The sequence below is a fragment of the Oncorhynchus gorbuscha genome, linkage group LG16, assembly GCF_021184085.1.
Source record: "Oncorhynchus gorbuscha isolate QuinsamMale2020 ecotype Even-year linkage group LG16, OgorEven_v1.0, whole genome shotgun sequence".
In the NCBI taxonomy this organism is placed as follows: domain Eukaryota; kingdom Metazoa; phylum Chordata; class Actinopteri; order Salmoniformes; family Salmonidae; genus Oncorhynchus; species Oncorhynchus gorbuscha.
The window spans coordinates 23,311,525-23,325,683 of NC_060188.1; the positions used below are offsets into that span (position 1 = coordinate 23,311,525).

General features: G+C 40.7%; 1 protein-coding gene across 2 annotated transcripts; it reads left to right on the forward strand.

Moving 5' to 3' along the window:
* Positions 1-1,596: 1,596 nt before the first annotated feature.
* LOC123999645 lies at positions 1,597-6,010 on the forward strand. Of its 2 annotated transcripts, none has more exons than XM_046305609.1 (11): positions 1,597-1,848; positions 1,984-2,024; positions 2,237-2,334; positions 2,447-2,573; positions 2,675-2,841; positions 2,970-3,121; positions 3,210-3,354; positions 3,450-3,543; positions 3,663-3,741; positions 4,147-4,223; positions 4,365-6,010. In XM_046305609.1, exons 3-11 carry the CDS (start codon positions 2,280-2,282, stop codon positions 5,482-5,484), a joined length of 2,016 nt encoding a protein of 671 aa, XP_046161565.1. In that variant the 5' UTR covers positions 1,597-1,848; positions 1,984-2,024; positions 2,237-2,279; the 3' UTR covers positions 5,485-6,010. The 2 variants fall into 2 exon arrangements, with proteins under 2 accessions (XP_046161565.1, XP_046161564.1); XM_046305608.1 differs by having other exon boundaries at positions 1,597-1,820.
* The last annotated feature ends 8,149 nt before the right edge of the window (positions 6,011-14,159 follow it).

The following is a 14,159-nucleotide window of genomic DNA, read 5'->3' on the forward strand; positions in this document are numbered from 1 at the left end:
GTTGGTCTTGTCCATGTACATGGAGTGGAGCACATCTGCCATGTAGCAATGCTCACTGGCCTTGGTCAACTCAAAGTGGAGTTTCAGTTCTTCCCACTGGCTCAATATACGAGTTACCGGAGGCTCAAACGATAGCCAACGTGTGGCACACACTTTGATGATCTGCACGGATTTCTGGCCACAATTAATGGTGGCATACACTTCTTTGTACACCTTGCACTGTTTTCGGGAAATCGAAAAGCAGTTGTATGTTTCCCTGATTATGTACTCAACATTCCTAGGGATGGTTTCTTTGGATGCTGCACTGACAGCCAATTGTAAAGAATGGCACACACATAGGATGAGTACTGAATTGGGCAATGCACATTCTTCCTTTAAAATCTTGTGCACCCTGTTGTGCACCTCAGTCATCACAGATGCATTATCAGTGCCAATACCCTGAAGATTCTCTTTTTTAAGGTTACACTTCTCAAGAAACTAAACTACCGCCTTTGCTATTGATATGGCATTGCCAGATCTTTTTTAGCATTGAAATACCGAATCACCACAGCCAGGTATTTCGAGACACTGACATCAATGGACTCATCCAAAAGGAGACTGAACTTCTCATCCCCCACATCTGATGTTACTCTTTTGAGAAAATAAGGAGCCAGTACTCCCCTAATCATTTCTGTGCACTTGGTGCAGTGCATTTGTAAGTTTGTTGCTGCCGCAGAATCTGAAAAGGCAGCTTTGCAAGCCATACCTAAATGGTGGCATGCTAGCATCTAACAATGCTCCGCAATGGCCATTGCCATAGTAGCGTCTGCTCTTTTGCAGTTAGCCACTTTCTTAACCAACTGTGGTAATGTAGATTGCGTTGTGGGGTTGTACGGTTTTGATTTATTTATATCCTTTGCTGTAAAAACAACGTTTTTTGATGTCATACATTTTTGCAAGCATATCTCATTTGCAGTATGCACAGTATGCCCAACAATCATCCCCAATTACTGGCTTCAGCCACCCTTTAAATTCAGGTACAGTCTCCCACTCTTTTCTGTACTTCTGGATGTACAATTTTGATTGAGACATGTTGATTGATGTTGTAAGTTCTGTTCAAGATCAAACATTTGTGAACAACTATATTCATTGGGTTTGTCTTGTCGAACGCAAACTACTGCTGCTGCAGTCAGCCAAAAACGATTTGCAATTTGCTGAAATTGCTGCTGTCCTGCTGCTGTGCACGAGCTGAGAGCCTGCTGCTGACGTTACTCACAATGCACTTTTGGCACGTGTGTTGTGACAGAGAAAATCGTGTTTGTGTCATTTAGAGGGAAAATGCATTTTAGCGTTTGAGTCACGTTTCTAAAAGTTCCAAATACATTTTTTAAAGTTGGAAAATTTGTTGCTAGGTTCTGTTTGAAAAAAAAGTTGCCAGGGTACTCTGAAAACTTGCTAAATCTAGCAACAAAATTGCTAAATTGGCATCACTGCTTGCACGGGTCTACCTCTTCCTCTGTAGTTAAATTTACGGTGTTTCTGGAAAACCATCTTGAAGCCAAGGTGCTACCGCCCCCAAGCGGACTGGTAGACCAAAAGCGTCTCAAGCAAAAAGACAAACATAGTACAGTAGCTATGGTTTAGCTTGGAAACTATGTGGCTCGGTGTTCCATGTCTTTATCTGAAACCGGACTTCCCGACAATAGATTAAGTTATTATTGCAATATTATTAAGATTTCATTGATGGAATTCGAAGTTGGTAATCAACCATAAAACAAAAATAAAGCGTACGTGCGTGCGACATCGTCATACAAGGAAGGGGGGCGAACTTCCCATGAAAGGTGTGTCCTATTGGATTTGTAATTTCTAGTAAGCAATTCGTCGTTGTCAAAACAGCAGCTCTTTCTATTTGTGTAAAGTGACAAATGATTGTTACCACTGTAGATCGTATGAAGACTATATACTGTTTTATAGATTAATTGTTTTTTCTTTGTTCTTTCAAAGGAATGAGTACTTCCTCAAAATTATAATATATCATTGTGTGGGTGAGTGACTTTCGATTTGCTATATCTCTATGTAATCAAGGGAATCTAGTGGGAAAGTTAGGTCTATTAACAAAAGCAACCACTGCAGACCCACAAAAACCGTATTACTGAATTAATAGTCACTTACTTCTTCACATTTAGCCTACGTGTAGTCTATTTTAATATGCAGGAATTAACCACTAACATGAAACATTTTCTCTTTCCGATTTCAGATTGAATTATACTGTGTGGTTTACTCTAAAGTATTCAGCAACAATGTTTCTATTGATTATTATATTCACAAACTTTGGGACTTTGATAGCTGATGATGGTAAGCAGTCTTTTGTATATAGCCTATAAACATGTAATTAGATTTAACCTCAGTATTTTTGCCTGATCATGATTAACATTTGACAAGCTTTTTGTTTGTTAATTACTTGTAGCAATGAGTGACGGAAATCTTCAATGTTTCAACGATTATGACGAAAGTATGGTTTGTCATTTTACAACTGACAAGTCTAAGTGCGCTGAATACAACATGACATTGAAATTATTGGGCTCGCAAAATATGTAAGTTTATGATTGTTTAAGTTTTTCTATTGTCAATGTTAATCTCACCAAGAAGTCCTATTTAATTTAAAAACTGCATTATTATTCAACTTATTTCCCAGAGGCCATAATGATTGTACTTTCAAGGAAAAGGAGAGGTCCAATGATGTTTTCAAATGTGGATGCTCTATTGATCCAATGGTCCTTATTATTGGGGAGGAGTTTAATGCAACACTTTGGAATTCTGGGAAGCGCCTAAATTCCAAAATCCTCTGTATCAAATGCAGCAGTGAGTTGCATCTACATATGCAGATTGCTATTTGAAAATTAATTACTGTTATAAAGAATATTGCATGAAATTAAACCATTCTTTATTTGATTGATATGTCAAACCATCCCTGTCATTGTCCTATACAGTAAAACCCAAAACCCCCACAGTCCAAGAGGTGAAACGAACAGAAAATGGGAATTTCCTGGTCAAATGGAAGACAAACTACCCTGATGATGCACCGTTTTCTAAGGACTTGATTGCCGAATTGAGCTACAGAAAGAAAGGAGAAACAGATGAGGTAAAGGAGGGTGATATACAGCATTCCCCCGTTCGCTGTCACATCACAATGACAACATTCCCTCTGACCCTTTCCTTTGTTCCGACAGGTGTCCAAAAATGACTCAACAACTTCCCATGAATTACTTGGCAGAGACTTGGAGCCAAACACCATTTATGCTCTGAAGGTCAGAACTTATACTGACATGAGCAGCCGTTTCAGTGACTGGAGTGAAGAGTTGGAATTCACCAGCCGTAAGTGACTAAATTAGATTTATCATCCATGGGTTTTCAAACCTTAATTTCACTTTCACCTTGTAGCTCATTGTATATTCTTCTCTGCTCCACAGCTGCATCATCTCGGAAAGTACTCCAGATTGTCATTGTTTTCAGTTGCATTGCTGTTATCATCATCACAAGTGCTTTATTTTGGTGCAGTGTTAGGTAAGTTGTCCTGACATGTCTGTAGGTGACAGTATGTCTGTTTCCACAAACATTTGTTATCATACAGCTTCATATGGGCCCTATAGGCTTTCAAATCGTTCTATTTCGCCCCTCTGCAGACTCAAAACCAAGTTGTGGGATAATATTCCTAAATGTTCAAACCCAGACCTTTTGTATATGGTTCCAGGAGTGCCTAAGGTGAGGCTCCATCTCCAATTATAAACTGTGTGGTTTGAGCCCTGAATTCTGATTGTCTGAAAGCCGTGGTATATCAGACCGTATACCATGGGTATGACAATAAATAAATAAACTATTTTAGAATAGTTAAATTCGTAACTAGTTTAGAATAGCAATAAGGCACCTCAGTGGTTTGAGCTATATGGCCAACATACCACAGCTACGGGCTTTGTCCAGGCACTCTGCGTTGCGTTGTGCAGAACAGAACAGCCCTTAGCCATGGTATATTGGCCATTTACCAAACCTCCTCAGGCCTTATTGCTTAAATATTCTATGTTTAAATAAACTGTAAACCTTCATTACTTTCATACTGTAATTCCTTCCATTTGTGTATTTGCATTCAGTGATGTTTGTTCTCCACCACAGGTATTGTCTCCTCCCAAAATACCTTTGTCCTCCATCTATGTTGATTCTTCAAAAATGGACACTGAAGGAAAAACATGGTGAGCTTATAGTTGCACTATAAACATAGAAAAATGAAAAGGTGTCTTCAGGTTCAGCCCTATTTGTGTGGGCAATCTAGTCCTTGCAATGGAAATAAGCTTTAATTCACTGTAAGTTACCCGCTTGTCTTTTCCCTACAGGACAAACCCCTCAATAGTAGATGGGAGCAGTGGAAGAGGTAGTGGCTCAGAGCTTGACTCATCATCTTCCCTGGGTTATGCCCACACATGTTCTATGAGCCCTGAACCTAGTAATGTGCAGATCATTAGCCATCTTCAAGAGGCCCTGAGCAAAGTCTTTCCCAGCCTTGTTCCTTTGGACGAGAATCCTCAGTCATTAATCTTAGCCCCTGCTATGACAGATGATGGTACACAAATGAACTGCCCTGAGCCAAATAGAGACATTGGTGTGTGTTCATCTGACTACAATCCTCTTCATTTTATGAGTGAGTCTGGAGGCTCTTGTGGGTCGTCTTGTTACAACAATATTACCTACTCCCCCTCAGTGCCCCTCAACTCCATTCAAGAGTTAACAACAGGCAAGACATCCTCATTTCCTATGCAGCCTCTGCTCTTTTGTAACTCCTCCTACCATTCTGGTGAGGCTGAAGTGTTGAAAAATGCCCATCCACAGCTGTTTCTTGGTACTGGTCAACAAGACCTTAACTTGTCCACTAACTGTGGACCCGTCTTGCAAACAGAGTTTTCATATCACCCGTGTGATGGCACCAGTGATGATTCAGAGACTACCACGTCAGCAGAGGACACCAGTCTGATCTATGGCTCTAATGACAGCAATGTGTCCGAACCTCACAATGTTATCAGTGTCGTTGCTGGATATCAGAGCTTCAGTGAGGCGGTCGGTAAGGACAATAAGAGAGGAACTGATGCCTTCATGGATGTGCCACTGCCACTTAAGGGTTTCCAGGATGTGGAAAGTAGCGAGCCACTGATTTACGATGTGAATCCATGTTACCACAGCCTGCCTGACCCTGGATGCTGCCTCCCCCCGAGTGACGTCGATTATCAGTCTTTACAGAGCCTGGGACAAAATAGCCCAGGTCAGTGGGTTTCAGACAAACTGCTGAACAAGTGTTTGGAGACTGAGATCCCTCAAAGCTCCATGAGGAACATACCTCTAAATGTCCTGTCCAACTCACAGGGAGGACAATATCCGATACCTGGAAATCCCTTTCTTACTGCTTTCTGTTCAGACCAAGCCATGCAAATAGACAATGACAGCTCCTATCATTGTGTGTGATTCTATGGTAGACACTTTTGCACTTCTCTTTACAATTTATTTTATTTTGGGGACTTGAGCTCATATATATATGTTTTTTTTCTATAGTATACAAAACAGTTTGAATACCATTCTGCCATGAAAATGCTGTAGCCTCAAGTCCAGAAATATTCCAAATTTTGGATGTACAGCTTCTGTAAATAAACGTGTGTGTGTGGGGAAACTGCAACAGTTAATTGTTGAAGAGATATAACGTGGTCCTTCTGTAGCTCAGTTGGTAGAGCATGGCGCTTGTAACGCCAGGGTAGTGGGTTCGATCCCCGGGACCACCCATACGTAGAATGTATGCACACATGACTGTAAGTCGCTTTGGATAAAAGCGTCTGCTAAATGGCATATATTATTATTATTATATTATGTCTTGTCTTTGCCTCATCTGTCTGAAGCATGTTGTTCATCATCTGGGATGTAAAAAATAAGGATGTGTACTTCAGTTGAAATACTGAGCAATAACATCTATATTAAACATCAAGGTCGTCAAACTATTCTCCAGCCTCTGAAAGTGACTTCTCTTCGAATGGCTTCCCAAAATAGTAAAATAGTCAGACAGTTTCATTGCATCTGATGTTTGATAGGCTAAATAGTGTTAACAGTGCAAGCCTCATGCAAACATTGAGGTTGAATTTCTGATGACAAAAGTGGTAGGCCTACTTCCTTATTCTGCGCTTCCAGCTTCTATGGAAATACACTCCCAGAAAGTAGAGCCAGCCTCTGATGTCATAGATGTGTTGCGAATCAGGTTCAACAAAAAAATTGTCTTTGTTTAGGGTTATTTTCTGAGGATGAAGTTCATGTGTTGTAGTGTTTATGGTAGAAAACATAGACTTTTTTCCCTTCAAAGCGCTTTCAAATCAAATTTTATTGGTCACATACATGGATAGCAGATGTTAATGTGAGTGTAGCGAAATGCTTGTGCTTCTAGTTCCGACCATGCAGTAATATCTAATAAGTAATATAACAATTTCACAACAACAAAGGAATGAATAAGAATATATATTTATAAATATATGGAAGAGCGATGGCCGAACGGCATAGGCAAGATGTAGTTGATGGTATAGAGTACAGTATATACATATGAGATGAGTAATGTAGGGTATGTAAACATTATATAAAGTGGCATTGTTTAAAGTGACTAGTGATACATTTATTACATCCCATTTTTGATTATTAAAGTGGCTAGAGATTTGAGTCAGTATGTTGGCAGCAGCTACTCAATGTTAGTAATGGCTGTTTTACAGTCTGATGGCCTTGAGATAGAAGCTTTTTTTCAGTTCGGGCCCAGCTTTGATGTACCTGTACTGACCTCACCTTCTGGATGATAGCGTGGTGAACAGGCAGTGGCTCGGGTGGTTGTTGATGCGTTGTGCAGACCTCCCTACCCTCTGGAGAGCCTTACTGTTGTGGGCGGAGCAGTTGCCGTACCAGGCGATAATACAGCCTGACGGGATGCTACGGGATGATGTTTGTGAGTATTTTTGGTGACAAGCCAAATTTCTTCAGTCTCCCGAGGTTGAAGAGGTGCTGTTGCGCCTTCTTCACCACGCTGTCTACGTGGGTGGACCATTTCAGTTTGTCCGTGATGTGTACGCCGAGGAACTTCGAACCTTCTACCTTCCATATCAAACAAAAAATCTCCAATCAAAAATCAAATCTAGAATCGGCTTTCTATTTCGCAACAAAGCCTCCTTCACTCATGCTGCCAAACATACCCTTGTAAAACTGACCATCCTACCAATCCTCGACTTTGGCGATGTCATTTACAAAATTGCCTCCAATACCCTACTCAACAAATTGGATGCAGTCTATCACAGTGCCATCCGTTTTGTCACCAAAGCCCCATATACTACCCACCATTGCGACCTGTACGCTCTCGTTGGCTGGCCCTCGCTTCATACTCGTCGCCAAACCCACTGGCTTCATGTTATCTACAAGACCCTGCTAGGTAAAGTCCCCCATTATCTCAGCTCGCTGGTCACCATAGCATCAACCACCTGTAGCACACACTCCAGCAGGTATATCTCTCTGGTCACCCCCAAAACCAATTCTTTCTTTGGCCACCTCTCCTTCCAGTTCTCTGCTGCCAATGACTGGAAAGAACTACAAAAATCTCTTAAACTGGAAACACTTATCTCCTTCACTAGCTTTAAGCACCAGCTTCCAGAGCAGCTCACAGATTACTGCACCTGTACATAGCCCATCTATAATTCAGCCCAAACAACTACCTCTTTCCCTACTGTATTTATTTTATTTTATTTATTTATCTTGCTCCTTTTGCACCCCCTTATTTTATTTCTACTTTGCACATTCTTACACTGTAAATCTACCATTCCAGTGTTTTACTTGCTATATTGTATTTACTTTGCCACTATGCCCATTTTTTGCCTTTACCTCCCTTATCTCACCTCATTTGCTCACGTCATATATAGACTTGTTTCTACTGTATTATTGACTGTATGTTTGTTTTACTCCATGTGTAACTCTGTGTTGTTGTATGTGTCGAACTGCTTTGCTTTATCTTGGCCAGGTCACAATTGTAAATGAGAACTTGTTCTCAACTTGCCTACATGGTGAAATAAATCAAATAAATAATTAAAATTTAGCACTAACTGAAGTTAATTTAGTGCTTTATCCAGGCAGACAGAAAGTAGAGCATTGCAGTAGTTTAACCTAGAAGTAACAAAAGCATGGATTCATTTTTCTGCATCATTTTTGGACAGAAAGTTTCTGATTTTTGCAATGTTACGTAGATGGAAAAAAGCTGTCCTTGAAACAGTCTTGATATGTTCGTCAAAAGAGAGATCAGGGTCCAAAGTAACGCCGAGGTCCTTCACAGTTTTATTTGAGACGACTGTACAACCATTAAGATTAATTGTCAGATTCAACAGAAGATCTCTGGATCTTGGAGATGTTGTTTCCTACTTTCACCACCTGGGGGCGGTCCACCAGAAAGTCCAAGATCCAGTTGCACAGGGTGGGGTCGAGACACAGTGTCTCGAGCTTAATGACGAGTTTGGAGGGTACTATGGCGTTAAATGCTGAGCTGTAATCGATGAACAGCATTCTTACATAGGTATTCCTCTTGTCCAGATGGGCTAGGGCAGTGTGCAGTCTGATTGCAATTGCGTCGTCTGTGGACCTATTTGGGCGGTAAGCAAATTGGAGTGGGTCTAGGGTGCCAGGTAGGGTGGAGGTGATATGATCCTTGACTAGTCTCTCGAAGCACTTCATGACGGAAGTGAGTGTAGTCGTTTAGATCAGTTACCTTAGATTTCTTGGGAACAGGAACAATGGTGGCCCTCTTGAAGCATGTGGGAACAGCAGACTGGGATAGGGATTGATTGAATATGTCCTAAACACACCAGCCAGCTGGTCTGCGCATGCCCTGAGGACGAGGCTAGGGATGCCGTCTGGGCAGCCGTTCAAGGGTTAACACGTTTAAATGTTTTACTCACGTTGGCTGCGGTTAAAGAGAGCCCGCAGGTTTTGGTAGCGGGCCGTGTCAGTGGCACTGTGTTGTCCTCAAAGCGAGCAAAGAAGTTGTTTAGTTTGTCTGGGAGTAAGACATCAATTTCCACGACAGGGCTGGTTTTCTTTTTGTAATCCGTGATTGACTGTAGACCCTGCCACATACAGTGCCTTGCAAAAGTATTCGGCCCCCTTGAACTTTGAGAACTTTTACCACATTTCAGGCTTCAAACATAAAGATATAAAACTGTATTTTTTTTGTGAAGAATCAACAACAAATGGGACACAATCATGAAGTGGAACAACATTTATTGGATATTTCAAACTTTTTTAACAAATCAAAAACTGAAAAATTGGGCGTGCAAAATTATTCAGCCCCTTTACTTTCAGTGCAGCAAACTCTCTCCAGATGTTCAATGAGGATCTCTGAATGATCCAATGTTGACCTAAATGACTAATGATGATAAATACAATCCACCTGTGTATAATCAAGTCTCCGTATAAATGCACCTGCACTGTGATAGTCTCAGAGGTCCGTTAAAAGCGCAGAGAGCATCATGAAGAACAAGGAACACACCAGGCAGGTCCGAGATACTGTTGTGAAGAAGTTTAAAGCCGGATTTGGATACAAAAAGATTTCCCAAGCTTTAAACATCCCAAGGAGCACTGTGCAAGCGATAATATGGAAATGGAAGGAGTATCAGACCACTGCAAATCTACCAAGACCTGGCCGTCCCTCTAAACTTTCAGCTCATACAAGGAGAAGACTGATCAGAGATGCAGCCAAGAGGCCCATGATCACTCTGGATGAACTGCAGAGATCTACAGCTGAGGTGGGAGACTCTGTCTATAGGACAACAATCAGTCGTATATTGCACAAATCTGGCCTTTATGGAAGAGTGGCAAGAAGAAAGCCATTTCTTAAAGATATCCATAAAAAGTGTCGTTTAAAGTTTGCCACAAGCCACCTGGGAGACACACCAAACATGTGGAAGAAGGTGCTCTGGTCAGATGAAACCAAAATTGAACTTTTTGGCAACAATGCAAAACGTTATGTTTGGCGTAAAAGCAACACAGCTCATCACCCTGAACACACCATCCCCACTGTCAAACATGGTGGTGGCAGCATCATGGTTTGGGCCTGCTTTTCATCAGCAGGGACAGGGAAGATGGTTAAAATTGATGGGAAGATGGATGGAGCCAAATACAGGACCATTCTGGAAGAAAACCTGATGGAGTCTGCAAAAGACCTGAGACTGGGACGGAGATTTGTCTTCCAACAAGACAATGAAGGGGGCCGAATACTTTCGCAAGGCACTGTACATCTCGTGTCTGAGCCGTTGAATTGCGACTACTTTTTCTCTATACTGATGCTTAGCTTGTTTGATTGCCTTGCGGAGGGAATATGTACACTGTATGTTTCCGGTCATGTTTCCGGTCACCTTGCCCTGATTAAAAGCAGTGCTTCGCACTTTCAGTTTTGAGCGAATGCTACCATCAATCAATGGTTTCTGGTTGGGGAAGGTTTTAATAGACGCTGTGGGTACAACATCTCCGATGCACTTGCTAATAAACTCGCTCACCAAATCAGCGCATACATCAATGTTGTTGTTCGACGCTATCCGGAACATATCCCAATCCACGTGATCGAAGCAATCTTGAAGTGTGGAATCAGATTGGTTGGACCAGCGTTGAACAGACCTGAGCACGGGCGTTTCCTGCTTTAGTTTCTTTCTATAGGCTGGGAGTCGTGGTCAGATTGGCCGAAAGGAGGGTGAGGGAGGGCTTTGTATGCGTCGCGGAAATAGAGTAACAATGATCCAGGATTTTGCCGGCCCGGGTCGCACATTCGATATGCTGGAACAATTTAGGGAGCCTTGTTTTCAGATTAGTCTTGTTAAAATCCCCAGCTACAATAAATGTAGCCTCAGGATATGCGGTTTCCAGTTTACATAGAGTCCAATTAAGTTCTTTCAGGGCCATTGAGGTGTCTGCTTGGGGGGTATATACACGACTGTGATTATAGTCGAAGAGAATTCTCTTGGTAGATAATGCGGTCGGCATTTGATTGAGGAATTCCAGGTCAGGTGAACAAAGGGACTTGAGTTCCTGTATGTTGATATGATCATACCACGTCTCGTTAATCATAAGGCATACACCACCTTCTTCTTCTTACCAGAGAGATGTTTGTTTCTGTCGGTGCGATGCATGAAGAAACCAGGTGGCTGTACCGACTCTGATAACGTATCCCGAGTGAGCCATGATTTGTGAAACAAAGAATGTTACAGTCTCTGATGTCTCTCTGGTAGGCAACCCGTGCTCGGATTTCGTCTACCTTGTTGTCAAGAGACTGGACATTGGCAAGTAGTACACTCGGGAGCGGTGGGCGATGTGCCCATCTACGGAGCCTGGCTCCGTCTGCCCCTTCTGCGGCGCCTTTGTTTTGGGTCGCCTGCTGGGATCCAATCCATTGTCCTGGGTGGTAGACCAAACAGAGGATATGCTTCGGAAAAGTAGTATTTCTGGTCATAATGTTGGTAAGTTGACGTTGCTCTTATATCCAATAGTATCTCCCAGCTGTATGTAATAAGACTTAAGATTTCCTGGGGTAACAGTGTAAGAAATAATACATAAAAAAACAAAATACTGCATAGTTTCATAAGAACATGGCCGGCTCGCTTCATCTCTGTGGGCGCTGGTGGAGCTTGAATAAAGATTACCTGACTAGTGACACACAGAGTGATGGTTTATCATGCAGAAAATTGTGAGGAGTTTGCCACAGTTTAACCATCAATAATAGTATACCGTTGGAATGACTGAGGCATTCAGCATAATTTCTTTCACGGTATTATGACCGGCTCGTTTTGAACAAATGCCAAGATAGAAGTGTGGAGACACCGGAGGGGATTGTGAAAGGCCATTTTCACAGCTACGTCATACTTTGAATGCTTTGGACAGGAAATGCAAGTGATGGAAATTACTTTTCACCGGCTTGAAAAATTGAATTTTGTTGAGGATTAAAAGGCAGCTCAAAGGTTGTCTTGAAAACGTGAATTTATTGAGTTATTATGTCATGGGCACCACTTTCTGTTATTGCCATTTAATACCACAAATACCTATGTACTTCTCTGTGTTGCAGGCACGTAAAGCTTCGATCCAGTTAATGTTAGAAATACCAGGGGAGCGCTTGTAGATTCCAATAGGTAATATACATTTCAGGACTTATACCACACATTCCTCTTAATGTTTGTTTGCAAAGCATCAAGTTGCACAATTGATAAAATAATAGCACAAAGGATGAACACTTTAGGATTCTGATTATAATGCAATCAATACTCAATTACCTGTGAAGTACTGCGGGACCTATGGTGCCCTCACTGGTCCAGTGCTTCTCTAAGGTCGTCATCCACCTCTATGATTTATGGGCCCTGCTCTTGAACCTTGCTTGGAAAACAAATTAACTGCAGTGATGTCACATCTTCCTGTCAGTGATCAACGTTAAAATGTCCTTTTTAGAGGGAGAAAATATACATCACTTTTATGGAGTACTAACAATGAAATCCCTTTTATCCGGTTCTTTTTGGCTTTCTATCTAAATTGTTGCAAGTGTAATAAAATGTTGGACATAGATGGAAAATATTTTAGGCTGAAAGTCTGCATCACCTTTAATATGTACCCAGTGGTGTAAAGTACTTAAAGTATTTTTACTTAAAGTACTACACTTAAGTAGTTTTTTTGAGGCATCTGTAGTTTACTATTTATATTTTTGTCAACTTTTACTCCACCACATTCCTAAAGAAAATAATGTATTTTCTACTCCATACATTTTCCCTGACACCCAAAAGTTACATTTTGAATGCTTAGCAGGACAGGAACATTGTCTAATTCACCACTTAAAGAGAAAATACCTGGTTATCCCTACTGCCTCTGATCTGGCAGACTCACTAAACACAAATACTTTGTAAATTATGTCTGAGTGTTGGAGTGTGCCCCTGGCTAACTGTAAATTTAAAAAGCAAGAAAATCGTGCCGTCTGGTTTGCATAATATAAGGAATTTTAAATGGTTATACTTTTATTTTTGATACCTAAATACATTTTAGAAATGACATTTACTTTTGATACTTAATTATATTTAAAACCAAAATTCTACTTTTTACTTTTACTCAAGTAGGATTTTTCTGGGTGACTTTCACTTGAGTCATTTTATATTAAGGAATCTTTACTTTTACTCAATTATTTTACTCAATTCGGTACTTTTTCCACCATTGTATGTTTCACACATTTTATATGACGTACAGTACCAGAAAGACCTCGCAATCGAAAACAGCACACGCAATCTATTGCCATGGTGGGAAAAAAAGAGAAGTGCATTATCATGAGGATGCAAATGTCTCTGCTTGGACTGAGTTAACACATCCGTTTCCTGTATATAAGAAAATGAGAACCGCAACAGTATAGGTGCAACCTGACAGTCTTTAGAAAGGAACAGTTGAAATGTGAGTTTAATTCGAGTGCTTTTTATTGTATGATCAACGTTAATGTTTCCTTCATTCTGATCAAAATTGATGCCTACAGTTGTATTGTAGCACCATCTCCTGAGCATAATGTGTATTGCACGTTGTTGTCCCACACAATAACCTCTGATTATGAATGTGCAATCTAGAACTTCAATTCCCAGTAAAAATTAAAGTGTTGCACTTGCCCAGTGACTTCTACCAACACTTTGGTAGACACTAACCGAAGAAGCACAAGTTAGCTCACCTTTTGGTTTAAATGTTTAAAAATCAGATTGTGTTTGTACCTTCTCGTTGCCACAGAGGACTCATATGGCAAATAGGTTACTTTAACCAATTTTGTTTTTTCAAAGTCTTTATAAACATATACAAGCAACCAAAACATTAACAGGCACTTAGTATGCATGACTGACAACATTTTGAAGTATAAAATGTAAAATATAATGAAATGGAAGTAAAAGGATACCATAAATGTTAATGCATATAGATGTATTTTTAAACTACTCTACTACATGCTATGGGCACTGAAAATAAGTTGTACAGTAATTGTATTATTAAAAGGCAATATTGTTTTTTTTAAATCACAGGTTAAGCTCCTGTAAGCTTTGGCATGGTGAATGTTGAGAATTGTCATTGACTAAATTTGAACAATTTTG

Coding starts and splice junctions, on each gene's coding strand:
- LOC123999645 (XM_046305609.1), top strand. CDS start 2,280: ATGTTTCTATTGATTATTATATTCACAAACTTTGGGACTTTGATAGCT. Junction 2,335..2,446: donor GACTTTGATAGCTGATGATG/GTAAGCAGTCTT, acceptor AATTACTTGTAG/CAATGAGTGACGGAAATCTT. Junction 3,355..3,449: donor AGAGTTGGAATTCACCAGCC/GTAAGTGACTAA, acceptor TCTGCTCCACAG/CTGCATCATCTCGGAAAGTA.